This window comes from Apteryx rowi, unplaced genomic scaffold, assembly GCF_003343035.1.
Source record: "Apteryx rowi isolate R43461 unplaced genomic scaffold, aptRow1 scaffold_371, whole genome shotgun sequence".
Classification (NCBI taxonomy): Eukaryota; Metazoa; Chordata; class Aves; order Apterygiformes; family Apterygidae; genus Apteryx; species Apteryx rowi.
In genome coordinates this window covers 38942-51837 of record NW_020450208.1, presented here as the reverse complement: position 1 = coordinate 51837, position 12896 = coordinate 38942, and the positions used below count along the sequence as shown (strand labels likewise).

The window sequence follows — 12896 nt, the reverse complement described above, 5'->3', positions numbered from 1 at the left end:
GGCGGCTGCGCCCGCCCCGCAGCGCCGGGCCCCGCTCCGCGCCGCCCCGGGCACCCGGTGCGCCCGGCCGGGCACCGGGGCGGGGGGGGATCGCCGGCGCGGCGGGAGGGGCAGGAGCGGCGGCGGGGCCAGGGGGGCCCGGGAGCGGCCCGGCGCCGGCACTCACGGGGTGCAGCGGTCGCTGTACTCGTTGGCGATGGTCTCGATGCCGCCGCTCCGCGCGACGCCGATGTAGCAGTTAAGGAAGCCGAGGTCGATGCCCACCACGGACATGGCTGCGCCTGGTGCCTCCCGCTCCCCGCCGGCCTGCGACTACAGCGGCAGCGGCGACCGTCTCGGCTGCTGGGACCCGGCTCCTCGCCCGTCTCTCCCCCACTGCGGAGCAGCAGCCACCAACCGGCAGTTACTCCGCTCTGCGCAGGCGCGCTGTGACGCCCGGCGGGGAATCCGCGAGGCCCCGGCTACGGCTTCGGCACTTTCCGGCGGGGCTCGGGCTGCGCCGGCCGAGGGCGACGGGCGTTCGAGAAGGATCTGGAAAGGGAGGCAGCGGGCATTATCTAGAGCGACACCCCGCGCCGCGACGTCAGCACTGCGGCGGCCACGCCCCCGCCCCCTTAAAGGGGCCGCCGCCCGGAGCACAGGCCTGCTCGTACAAATATTTATACATATATTTTTTAACCCCTCTYCTGCTTCTGGAGGGGAGTTAACTGCCAGCCTGCAGGGCTGGGGAGAAAAAGGCTAAAAACGCGGTGAGGGCCGGTGCCTGCAGGCCCCCACGGGCGCACTGCAGCCTGCAGCAGTGGGCTGGACGCGCAGCGCAGAGCCTCGCCAAACAGCCTCATCTGTTAGTTTAGTATCAGCGTTGATTGCAACACAATATAATTTAATGTGATTATAACAATCTAGCGCAATTACCGCTGGATGATTATAAGGCTGATTAACGTAATTTCGCACGCCATCACTAATTACGATTCGTTGGTGGGATCAGGCCGTGCAGCTGGCTATCCCTCGCCTCCCGTCTCCACATGGCTCCGCCGGGACGGGTCAGGTCTGCCCCGCRCCCGGGCCGGCCTGGCCCCTGAGCTACCCTCACCTTTGCCGTTTCCTCCCTTTTTTTTGGTGGGCGTCGCTTCAAGCACGGAGGACTGTCTCGTACTCTACGAAATGTACTTGCGGGCTGGAGGAGCTCCATAAATATTTATCCGCTCTAAAAGTGACGTCTCCGTTCCACACAGCAGTATGACAACTTTCTGACGTGACACACGATGCTGCGCTGCACAGTTTTGTTCTGCTGCAGAGACTAAAAATAAGTGCTAAACCAGATTTGCATCCCTGTCAAGAGTTTTGATTATTTCTCCATCTGGTAACGTTTCAATGGTCTAGTTAACAACGAGAATTTTTCTAGGCAAGGAGAATCAGATGCCATTCCCTTCTGAAACCTCCTGAAGCAAGAGAAGTCACTGTTAAATAGGGTTATTTTGCCTGTGCAAGATAACTAGTACTTCTCAGTACCAGCAATTAACAAGCCAATTTTCCTCGCTAGCGTCAGGATCAGAGAGGGGAACCAGACCAAGCCCATCTGTAGTGGCCAGGGAGACGAATTCCAGCTCAGGTTCGTGTTCTGCTGTTTCACCCCGTTGCAAAGCCAGTCRTCAGTGATTCAGGGCACTGCAGCACACTGCCTCTGCAGCACCACCTGAGGCTGGCCCCTCACTGAAAAGCAGCAGGGGGCAAGACATTGTACGCAAATACTCTGTGCAGCAAGGCAATGTGGCTAAGGCAGGCCTGCAAGAAATTGCGCAGCGGGGGGGACAAGCCGTCGCTGCAGAAACATTGCTGTATCTCGCAACTCAGCAGGATAAATTAGCTTGTACACAGCTTCGCAGTGCCACTGCAGCGTTGCTTCTAGCGCTCGAGCTAGCTAATTTCGAGCTGGCTCAGGTATCCATACGCTGCAGGCTGGAATGCAGATGTGTTCAGAGACTCATGACAGTGACAAGAAAGCACCAATGGACTTCTTATTTGCTTTGTCAGGAGCAAGACTGTTACGGGTTAGAGATGAGATCGCAAGCAGGATAAACCAAACCTTTTAAGTAATTCAGAAAAATCCTGCTTGCATGCTTAGTGTCATACTGATTGCTCAGTCTGAGAGCATGAAATGATTTCACTGATGTCAGGTTGGCCAGAAACTTGGGGCCTATCAGATGTTCCTGCTCCTGCCTGACAGACGTTGCCAATAAGATTGTCTGAGCGTATAATCATTTACAGTCACTGCAGCAGCCTTAGGAATTGGTGATGTCCAAGTCTTTCCAATTCTCTGCCTGTGGATCACATCTGATTTTTTACGAGATAAAAAGTATTTGTACTAACTCAAGGATCTGAGGGTTTTGTGTGATACTGAATGATCTGTGAGAAACGTTATGAATGCTTCTAGCCTTAATTTCTATGAAACTAACCATTTAAATAAATGCCTCCTAAATGCTTTCTTTAGTCCCAAAGTTACCAATATTCCACAAGAAATGTGGTTTTTCTTTCCCTATTTATTACCTCAGAAGTAAAAATAACACAGTCTCCCCAGGAAATGAAGATTTTGAGATTTACGTACACTGATTTATCTTCATTACAAAGAAGAATCCTGGACCATTTTACATTTCCTGAAGAAATAATGTATTAATGTATGCTTAAAATGCTGAATGTCTTCTGAATGTTGTTTGAGGGGAGACAGACAGAGAGAGAGACAGAGACAAAGATGATTTGTTGTATTTCTAAATGCTGACTTTTAAATATCTGTGAACTTCTTTCCTGCCTGTCTTGGGCTTTAAATGAGCATGAAGAGCATCAACAGTCTAGAACCAGGTTTTCCTTTTTATTGTGGTTTATGTAGAAACTGGGGCAAGCTAATGTGTGGACATACTTACAATGGGATTTGCTGACAGGCTAGGTAAGCTGCTGTTAGCAAAATCTATTCAAGTACATGCTGTACTTTAAAATTCAAGATGTGTAACATTTAGCATCAATAAAACGGAATCATTCAGAATTTTAAACGAGGTATTTTCTTGAATTAATTTCTTGAATGAAAACAGTGCTCTCCAGTTCCCTCAAAACAAAGTATTTGATTTAATAYATGCTTATTCATAGAAACATCTAAATGATTTTACAATATGAGTTGTGTAACGTTTAAACTAAAAACATGCTATCCAAACAATGAGAAGCCTACCATGTACATTGTACAAACAAAATAGATGTTCATTCACTATTTTAATCAGATCCTGAACTCTCTGAAGTATCAAGATTTAAAACTTCCTTAATTTTGTCATAAAGAACTAATACCAAGGCTCCTCCCGTTCCACGAAGGATGTTGGAGAATGCTCCATGAAAAAAAGCGTTAAGCCCCTCTCGCTGGTATATTTTCAGAAAGCAGTCAATGGTTCCTTTATATTGACGTTCAGTCTCCCCACTCTGCATACAAATAATAAAGACAAATCATTACTGCACTGCACTGCACTGAGAAGGAAACTTAGATGCTTAGAACAATTTGTTTCTCTTTGGTAAAGAACGCTGAAGAACATTTTCCTCATGTTTCACCTACTGAAAAGGCGAGATCTTTTAACTAATAAATATTTATCGGATCTAATGCTCTGTTAGCTGGTTCCAGCTGCTAAATTTAGAAAGGCTGTGATCCTTCTTGTGATGCTTCTTTTAAGCCTTACTGGGCAAGTAGAAGGCTTAGGAGTTAAATGAGGTCACTCCAGTCCTAAGAGTGCTCTGAATTGTTTCAATGCTTTTAAAGCTTTTACAGCTCATTTTTTATCCTTTTTAGTACCACTGAAATAACTTTATAGCAAGTAGATTTCAGTTCATTAGTAATCAATAGAGTCCATCCAGCAGTCATCTGTCTTCCAAGAAGAGTATTAAAAAACATTAAGGTCCTGACTAGTATGATAATGTAAAAACACAGAAAGRCTGCAAAGGATTGTAGTCCAAACAGCTGTCATACAACCTACCTTGTTTCTGAGCATTAATTTGCTGGACAAATTAAAACAAAGCAAAAGGGAAGATTTGTTAGAGACCTCAGCAGCATGTTCACTCGAATTTGGACAAATGCTTACAGGTGAAGGAACAAAAGGAAGATAAGCAGTGAAAGTTCACATGTGTGTATATGACTTTCTATATGAGTCAGTGCTAAAGTACTTAATTCTCCCTTTTCAGCTTTTTCACGAGCAGTATGAAAATCATGGCACTCTTAAGTTTGGAAAATTTCAATAGTAGAGTAAAAACAGCCCAAAAGAATGGTGTACAGAATGCTGTACCCCAGAGCACTTGGAAAATACTATTGCCCATTGTGGGACTCAGTGTAATGACTACAGCTAACCTCTCAAATACTCTGAGTAACATCACAGTTCTGACAAAGCATTTTTTTCTGGACATGCTTGGTGAACTGTCAAACAATTTCTGTTCTGGAACTGCAGTCTCTTCAGGGTTTGAGTATTGCATTAGGAACTGATACTGTTTTTGTCTTCACTAACAAAAAACAAGTACACTTTTTCAGAAAGATTAATGCCAAATTGCTATCTTTATGTGAAATTCTACTGGAAACAAGACACTCCAATATTTTGCTTTATTTTTGTGGATTTGACCTAAATTAGCTACATCTTAAGTCAAACCCAGCCACGTTTTGTCACCACTAGGTTTTTATAGTGAGAAAAGAATGTCAAGTCAGCTAACTGTAAATACGTGTCTGCCTTTGCACTCGAATCAGAGCAGCATGTAACATTAGYGGTGCAAGAACAGGATGCGATGCTGAACTGCGTCTTAGTAATACCAGCGTCACAGCGTACTGTGTCGGATTCGCACTTCTGCCACTCTTGGACAGTTCTCACAGAGGGTTCCCCTTAACTGTTAAAAGTTAGCTCTGCTCTGAGAACTTTTATTCAGAAATGTTTATTCACTAAAAACAGACACATCAGGGATTATTAGATTATATATTTTGTGTCCCTTTTTGTATGGCAAAACCAGTACAATTCTGTAAGCAAAACTATTTCATTTTAATCAGTGATTCACAAACAGAATGATTACTCACAGTTTGATTCAAAACCTAATGAAGTCAGTAAGAAATCCCTCCACTTACACAGTGCTGTTCTAAAAATTCTGAATAGAGATTCTCAGTGTTGGAGGTACAGTGGCCAAAAAAAATTCCACGTGGCTTTAAGTTTACAGGCTGAATTTGCTAGAATAATCTTTTTACTAAGATACTTGAAACATTTGATTTAGAAATAAATGAAAGGCAGAGAATTGTTCCCATTGGCAGAAAAGCGTTTTTCAAAAAACTGGAACCCAGTTCTCTATGATGTCCTGCACTTTGGGTATTTATCTCACCTTTATAAAACGTGTATGGATTGCTAACTACTATTACATTATACTGCAAGCCTTGTACATCCAGTTTGTTTCCTAAACGTCTACATAAAATTTCGGCAATATCTAGGTAAGGTTCTAGACTCCATATAATGGCAGACAGATTATGTCTACAGGGGAAATCTTGCTTACTTTACACCCCTATGATGTACTCTACAGTTAGAAAAGTGAAGTTTGAATTTTCTGAAAATGGCATTATGTGTTATGTTATGTTATACCTTCTCTTAGAAATCAATATATGAGATCACTATAGTTTTCCTGAATATAATAAATGCAGGAAATACTGCAATGACAAACATTCACATAAATCTATATAATAAGCGTAACAATATAGCTGAAAAGGACTTAAAATATTTTATTTTGAATCTGCTTGAATACATGCAGATTAAAGGATATTTGGTAATGAACATTAGTGCTTAGCTAACAGAGATCAACTTTCACCCAAAGCATTAACTGTATTGAGCTCATTATTTCAGAAAGTTATCCYGACTGCCAAATCTACTTTTAACTGAAGAAATAAAAGGTGCTATATTTAATCATGGCTTCTTCTTAGAACAGAGTAAGTGTCACAGTAAGAAACTGGTTCTGTATGAACATTGTTAATTGCACCACCATAAAAATCGTACTGAGCAGCAGTTGTATTTGTAGGTGAAGCTGCAAAACAACATTAACTTATTTCTAAAAAATAAAAGAAATAAGGGCAGCATATACAGTATAGCTATACATCTACAACATATACAGAGATCTTGTTCTCATCTTGTTTCTTTTGTGCTAGTAAAATCATCATCCTATTTCATATGATTATAATTTATATTTTTCATAATCTTGGTACTACTCTCTTTCCTAGTGGTAAATTAATCACCAGAAATACATGCAATCCTCTAGTAAGGCCACCTTCAAGAAGCACAAGTACGTATGAATAAAACAGCATTAACGGTAGCCCTATTGCTAATTAAGCAGATAAAGCGGAATCTAAAGACAGTGGAATAATATTTAGTATAATAGGAAGAAGTCAGTAGTGAAAATGGTGTTTGTGCACTGCAGGCTTTTAAGATTTCTGTTATTTAGGACAGATTACCAGAGGTATGCAGGCATTACATAAGAAGTTAAATATCTCCCGGGATTTTTTGAAACCACCTAAGCAAGTTCTATGCCTACATTTGTTCTGATTTTCTTTTGACTTCCTGGGATACCAAAAGATACTCCTGAAATAAAACTTAATGATTTTTTTCGGAACTGACATCTCTTTTTACAATACCACGTGGCCAAATCTCCTCAGGGATACAGAGAACAAGGTCAAGAAATGTTGGGGTTTTTTTTCCCCTTGTTTGAGGATGATCTTGATAGCCAGAACTTAATCTATTAAATATGCCTAAAACTATTTTAACTACCTAGTAAAACTACCTAATAGCTAGCAACAAGATCCAACAGTAACAGCTAATAATACATTATCGGTCAAATAATAGTCAATTTAGTCAAATAGTCAATAGTCAACAGTCAAATGCAGAGAAATATTTCTCAGCTTGCATTGAGCTTTGAAGATTACTGGTTCTATTTCAGGCCTGAAGAAGGGCTGCGTGCCACAGAGTTCGGCTAATAAGAGATATTAATTCTACCCACAAACCTGTCTTACTCCAAATATCTGGCTTCTGAGTAGAAACATTCAGTTTTTCTACAAAAAGCTCTCACCATGGTGAGAACTAAGCACACTTCTGAGATTCCCACAGTACTATAGTTCAGATTTTTCTTCTTTTCTTTCTGGAGGTATTTCCACTTTTTCTGAATAGAGTCTCAAACRCTGTAAGGCTATATAGCACTAACTAGCATATGAAATTAAAAAATTAGTAAGTAATTTTCAGAACAGAATTGCAAGTTAGACCATACCTGCATCATCATGCGTCTCCTGACAGTGTCAAAGGGATAAGACAGTATACCTGAGAATGTAGTCACAACTTGGGCAATGAAAAAGGAAAAAATGAAGGGTGTTTGTTTTGGATTTGGCAATAATCCCTGCAAAATAAAGCAACAACAACAGTCTGTGCCAGTTCTTTAAAACGTATTTCAAACCTGATATCAAATATCATTTGGCTAATTTTTATTGTTAATCCTACTGTAAAATGACTTGGCTCTTCTGAAATATACTCTCTGTTGAGCATAAATAACTGTAAAAACAAAAGCTATAACTAAAACTGTTTAAAACATCTTGCATGGATGCATTTTTGTTCATAAGAAATACCTTAATGGTGTCATAACATCCAAAATAAGAGGCTCGGTACACAATGATTCCCTGTACTGAAACGCCAAAACCCTGGTACAGGCCAGAAATTCCATCTGTCTTTGCAACTTTAATAATACAGTCACCAAGTCCCTGGAACTGTCGCTCAGCAGCACCTAATACAGAAGAAATTTTCTATGAAGTAATATGCACATTCTTATGCTTTACAGAACCCCTTCATTTTAGTACAAAGTACTTTGCAAGACTGAAACATTTCACATAGCAAAATCATAAGAAAAACATAGTAGATCATTCCGTTTCCTCCACTTACAACCAACGCACAAAGAAATCCAGGCACATGGATGGATGAGGGCACAATTTATTAATTCTGATAAGGATTACTCATTCCAGCAAAAATAAACCCAAAGAAAAAGTCAAATAGATCCTGGTGTTCAGCTGCTGAAACACATTCAGGCCAAATAACTATCATTTCAATTTTATCCCCATTCAGCAGAATACTTGCATATGAATTCTCTTACCCTCTGCCTGAAAATAAATTCCTCTATGCAATCCCATCCCTCCACTCCCTCCCCACATATTCTTACTAAAGTTTAGGGTGAGTAGTATTTCTTTCAGCTTTAACCTGTGGATACTACCCACAAGTTGTGACAAGTACACAAAATCCATTTTTTAATCCGTAGATTTTTCATCCCTTTCCACAGTTAACTAAACCCAAACCCTCAGGATTCTCTAAAGGTGAAAACACAGCAAGCAATACACCAATCTTCAATCCTTCCCCAACTGTCAACCTTATTAGACTGAATGTGTCACAAAAAAAAATAATTCAGCCAAGCACAGGGCACAGAAAGCATGACAGCAATATGGCAAGTCAGGCAGCTGACTCCCGGGACAACCCTGCACAGCACAGAGAGTTGCAAGAGTTGACATGTCCAGTTACGGGCAAATCAGAACAGCCAAGGACAATAAGGAAAACATAGATTTCTTCTTCTCTGCTGTACTGTCTTCCAGATACTGCTTTAGGGAAATTCATTTTAACTGTYTGAATGAATGAAACGTACATCTAGAGACATATTCTAACCAAAATCTTCATTGAAAATTTTCAATTGATATTCTGTCAATAAAGGTCTGTCTCTAAAATGAGATAAATATAAATAACTAAAATGAGGTAAATACAAATAACCTGAAACACATCAGATATATTGGAAATGTCATATAAAAGATTTTGCTACCTTTCCCAATGTCAGCAGCTAACCGGGTTCGTGCAAAGTCTAATGGGTACACTACACACAAAGATGTTGCTCCTGCTGCTCCACCAGAAGCCAGGTTTGCCAAAAACCATTTCCAGAACTGAAATACAAAAATTACTGTGTACAATTATGAAAATACAGTATTACATAATTATACATAATATAATTATGTAACATAATACTGACCTTTGTTGTAGATATTGAATGAAACTATTTTAAACATGAAGAATTAGATCTATCTAAAACATCAGATTATTTACAAATTAATACATTAAAAAATGTCAGTTTCAGAGTAAGGCATATAATGGGGTATTTCAGAACTCCTATTTGAAAAGGCTTCCTGTCTATCTTTGCTTTTATTATAAAGTATTTATAAACTCTTTTCTTGTTCAACTTCTGAATTATATGGTGCTTCTGTGACCCAGATAGCAGATAACATCTTTCTAATCTATAATTGTCCAGTCCTGCAAAACAATTAGCCTGTAGATCTCCCTGATGTAACAGCTGTGCAGCAACTCTCCATGATGAACAGAGAAACAGAAAAATCCATATACTTACACCGTGGCCTATGCTGTTTACCAAATAGGAAAAAGCTAATGACAGAAAAACAGCCACTTTGCATAACATTTCTCATAGTTCTGCTAACTTAAATGGAAACACAGGTACCTCTATCTGTAGTAAATGCAGACCATTTAGATGTACCCAAAATAGCTTTACATTTGCTGGCTCAGTAACTGCAAACAGTGTAGCTGCGGTAGTATGGAGTTCAGCGTAGGTTAACTGCCATAGTATTTTATCAGTTTTGCAGAAGAYTCTGCAACCTGCCCTAGCTCATGTCACTGCAGAAACTCTTGCTAAGTYGTAATAGCAAGCAGGGGAGGGGACAGCTGGAGTTTGAAGATGCTCGGTTGTGTCTGTATTACCTTCAATACCAACAGTGTCTGGTATGTAGATATAATTTGTCTTCCTGAGCAGAAGTTACTTTGCTCTTTAATTCCCACAATCTAAAGGTTTTAATAATTTTTTCTAAAAATAACCCAGTTAAGCAAAGACTAATGCATATAGCAATGTCTTGATTTCCTATCCTGTACAAAACACATCCCAAGCATCCCAACATCCTGAGCTTCAATAACACATATGCTGCTTTGCTAAATATTGTATTTCTAAAGAAATTAATCTTGAGTGCTATTCATGGAATGTTTCTAAAATTTGAGTAACAAGCACATACACATGTAAGCCATCTGGAAACACTTCTAGGAAATGGAAAAGAGATTTGAAGAACTATAAACACTGCATTATTTACATCATGCGTGTTCTACTTTTTCCACTGTAAGAAAAGAAAGACATGGCAACCTTAAACTCTTTACATATGAATTAACTGTAATTGAAAAAGGGCAGCTTAAGAATTTGCATGCAATACAAGGAGATTAATCAAACATTAATGATTGACAGCCTTCCCGCTGGTCAGCACCATCAGGAAAGCCTGCGGCAAAAATAGTTTCTGGCATTGCAGAAAAAAATGTCATGAAGGGAGAAAGTACAGAACATTGGATTTTTGTTTCAATTATAAAAACCTAACCAAAGAAATCCTAAAAAAGATAATCTAAGACAGACACAAATAAAGCAGATTTTTCAGCTGTTTTCACATGAAACAAATTAGATATGAAGAACTTACTTTCCATTCTGCTGATATGAATGAATTATATGCATGTAATTTGTCAAATGCCAGTATCATCATTTCACATTCCAAGATYTGGCCTAGTTTTGTAATTAATTCGGTGGGTATAGACCTATGTGTCTCTGCAGGAGTCCATCCAAGTAAAGGAACTTTCCTCTTCCCAATTACATAGAATTGCAATGTAAGGCAGTATAGACCAAAAATCTAGATAGCCTTTCGTGCCATAACCCAAAAGTGTTTCTTTCCTTTGAGGCATTGTACAAAACTAAGTTCTTAAGATGCTTCAGCTATTCACAAATCTATTTGTGGCTTTACACGTAGCAAGAATTCAGATATCAATGTGAAACATTACWTAACTACTATGATACACATCTTACTTAAATATAGGCTTTTTCTGACACTTGCATACAAATAATTATCAAGAGAATTATGTGAAACAAAGCAAAAAAAAAAATAAAGACAGGCTCCTGCTTCAGGGACACAATCCAAGAACTGTACACATTAGAATAAAAGCAGCAGTAATTTCACACAAGTGAAGTTGCACATGAACACAAACATCTTTGAGATTAGAGTTTAAGGTAATGCAATCTTAACTGTGAAAATGCAATTGGGATTTTTGACAAGGTCCAAAAATGTAGGTGCCTGAGTACAAGATTTTGAATATCCAGTCTTAATATTTACATCAGTTAGCTCCAAAATAATTACATATTCTGAACAAAGCTTTGAAAATTTTGACTGGTTTATTATAAGCAGTTATTTATATGTATCTCATGAAGTTATTAATCATTAAAGATTAAAAAAACAGATTTTATTATTTTTCATTACCTTCAATAGTAAGCTATGCAGTAAGCCATGCCCACTGTTCCTCTTATTATAAAATAAAAGTGAACTCTTAAAAAATCTTATCAATATATTGCCGCTAATTACCAATCATCTTGAGAGAAGGCACAGCCAGGAACTGCACAGTTCTTGGCCGGATCACAAGTGGTTTACTTATTAAACAGAACTAATAGGCAACAAATTATTTACCTGTTTCTCTTTATCCACTCTGGACATGAAAATCTGTTTGTATTTGTCCTTAAAAGCAAAGTTTAGAGCTTGCGTTGGAAAATACCGTATCACATTTGCAAAATTGCCACGCCAGAAGCTGAAAAATCCTACAGAAAAAGAAATGGATTATTAAAATTACTTTTGCAAAGTATATATTATATTGAGTCTATTAAATGACATTCTTCCTATTGTTCTGTTTTGGTATGAGGTGTAACAAAGGCAAAAAGTGATCCCTTTCAGGTCTTTTAATTTTCAGGCATTTGGCACCAGAAATCTTTATTTATTCTAATACTTACAACAGATATATGCACTAGGTGTTCGCACAAGGAAATCTCCTAGAACTACAAGAGAAACAGCAATAATGCTGAGATAAATGAGAAAGATTTTTAACCTCCTTACCTCATAAATAAGATCAGGGATACCTATGTATACTGTAGAGTGGAAACTGAGCAAGGTTTCACTGAACCGTGTAGTAATTGTTTTACTCATGCAACCTGTATATGCATTTTTAGCTTCTACAGGGGGTGCTCGTGCTCCACATTAAAGCAATGGCTAAACAGTTATAGAAATGATCAAAAACTTAGTAGGGTTTTTGTAATTACAGTCTTTTCCTAAATTAAAAAACGATCCCTTTGGACACTAAGGTAAATGCATTGAGAACCTAAACGGAGCTGAGGTGCTAATGTAGGTGTAAATCTATGTGGATCACAAGAAAATACGTGTTCCCTACGTGAAAGTGTTCACAGACGTTGTACCTGCACTGTRTCTGGCTCTATGAGCACTGTTAAGACTTTGCTGAGCAGTGACGGCAAGACGATCTCTGTAATATGTAGCCCACTCTTGTTAAACATACCTTTTCGTGTGTGTGTGTTGCTGTGGATGAAGGTAAAGATTCATTAAGGAATAAGAAAACACAAAACTGGGTTTTCATTTTCTCTTACTTTGAGCATGCTTTTATACGCGTTCGCATGAGGATGCCAAGTACACACCTCTTCCGAAAAACTATCAGAAGTGAAAAGAAAGGAAAAGGCGCGGCCGGGCGGGGGCGGCCCAGGGCGGGGGCGGCCGGCGGTCCCTACCCTGCTCCCGCGGGACGCGCACGAGGCAGTCGATCATGCCCTTGTACTGCTGGTCCGCCCGGATCTGCTTGGACGAGGCCTGCACCTGCAGCAGCAGCTTCACCCGCTCGATGGGCGCCACGGCCGTCTTGGAGATGGCGGCCGCCACGCCGCCGGCCAGCAGGTCCTTCCCGAAGGAGATGGGGTCGAAGACC

The 12896-nt window shown here is 39.9% G+C and overlaps 2 protein-coding genes across 5 annotated transcripts in view; both read right to left on the bottom strand.

Annotated features, from left to right (window-relative positions):
• HSPA4L (heat shock protein family A (Hsp70) member 4 like) overlaps positions 1–560 on the bottom strand; it is a 31402-nt gene extending 30842 nt beyond the window's left edge. Inside the window, exon 1 of one of the 4 annotated variants that reach the window (XM_026073601.1) lies at positions 167–560. In XM_026073601.1, coding sequence (XP_025929386.1) covers positions 167–273 — 107 coding nt within the window. In that variant the 5' untranslated portion in view covers positions 274–560. The remainder of the gene's footprint in view (positions 1–166) is intronic. The other 3 variants (XM_026073600.1, XM_026073598.1, XM_026073599.1) reach the window with 3 other exon arrangements.
• A 2698-nt stretch (positions 561–3258) lies between these two features.
• Positions 3259–12895, bottom strand: SLC25A31 (solute carrier family 25 member 31; the record flags this gene model as incomplete). Its single annotated transcript, XM_026073665.1, has 6 exons — positions 3259–3459; positions 7297–7422; positions 7649–7803; positions 8878–8995; positions 11603–11730; positions 12703–12895. Coding segments are annotated over 6 exons (921 nt in total), but the record flags the coding sequence as incomplete, so codon positions are not given.
• Between the last annotated feature and the right edge of the window lies 1 nt (position 12896).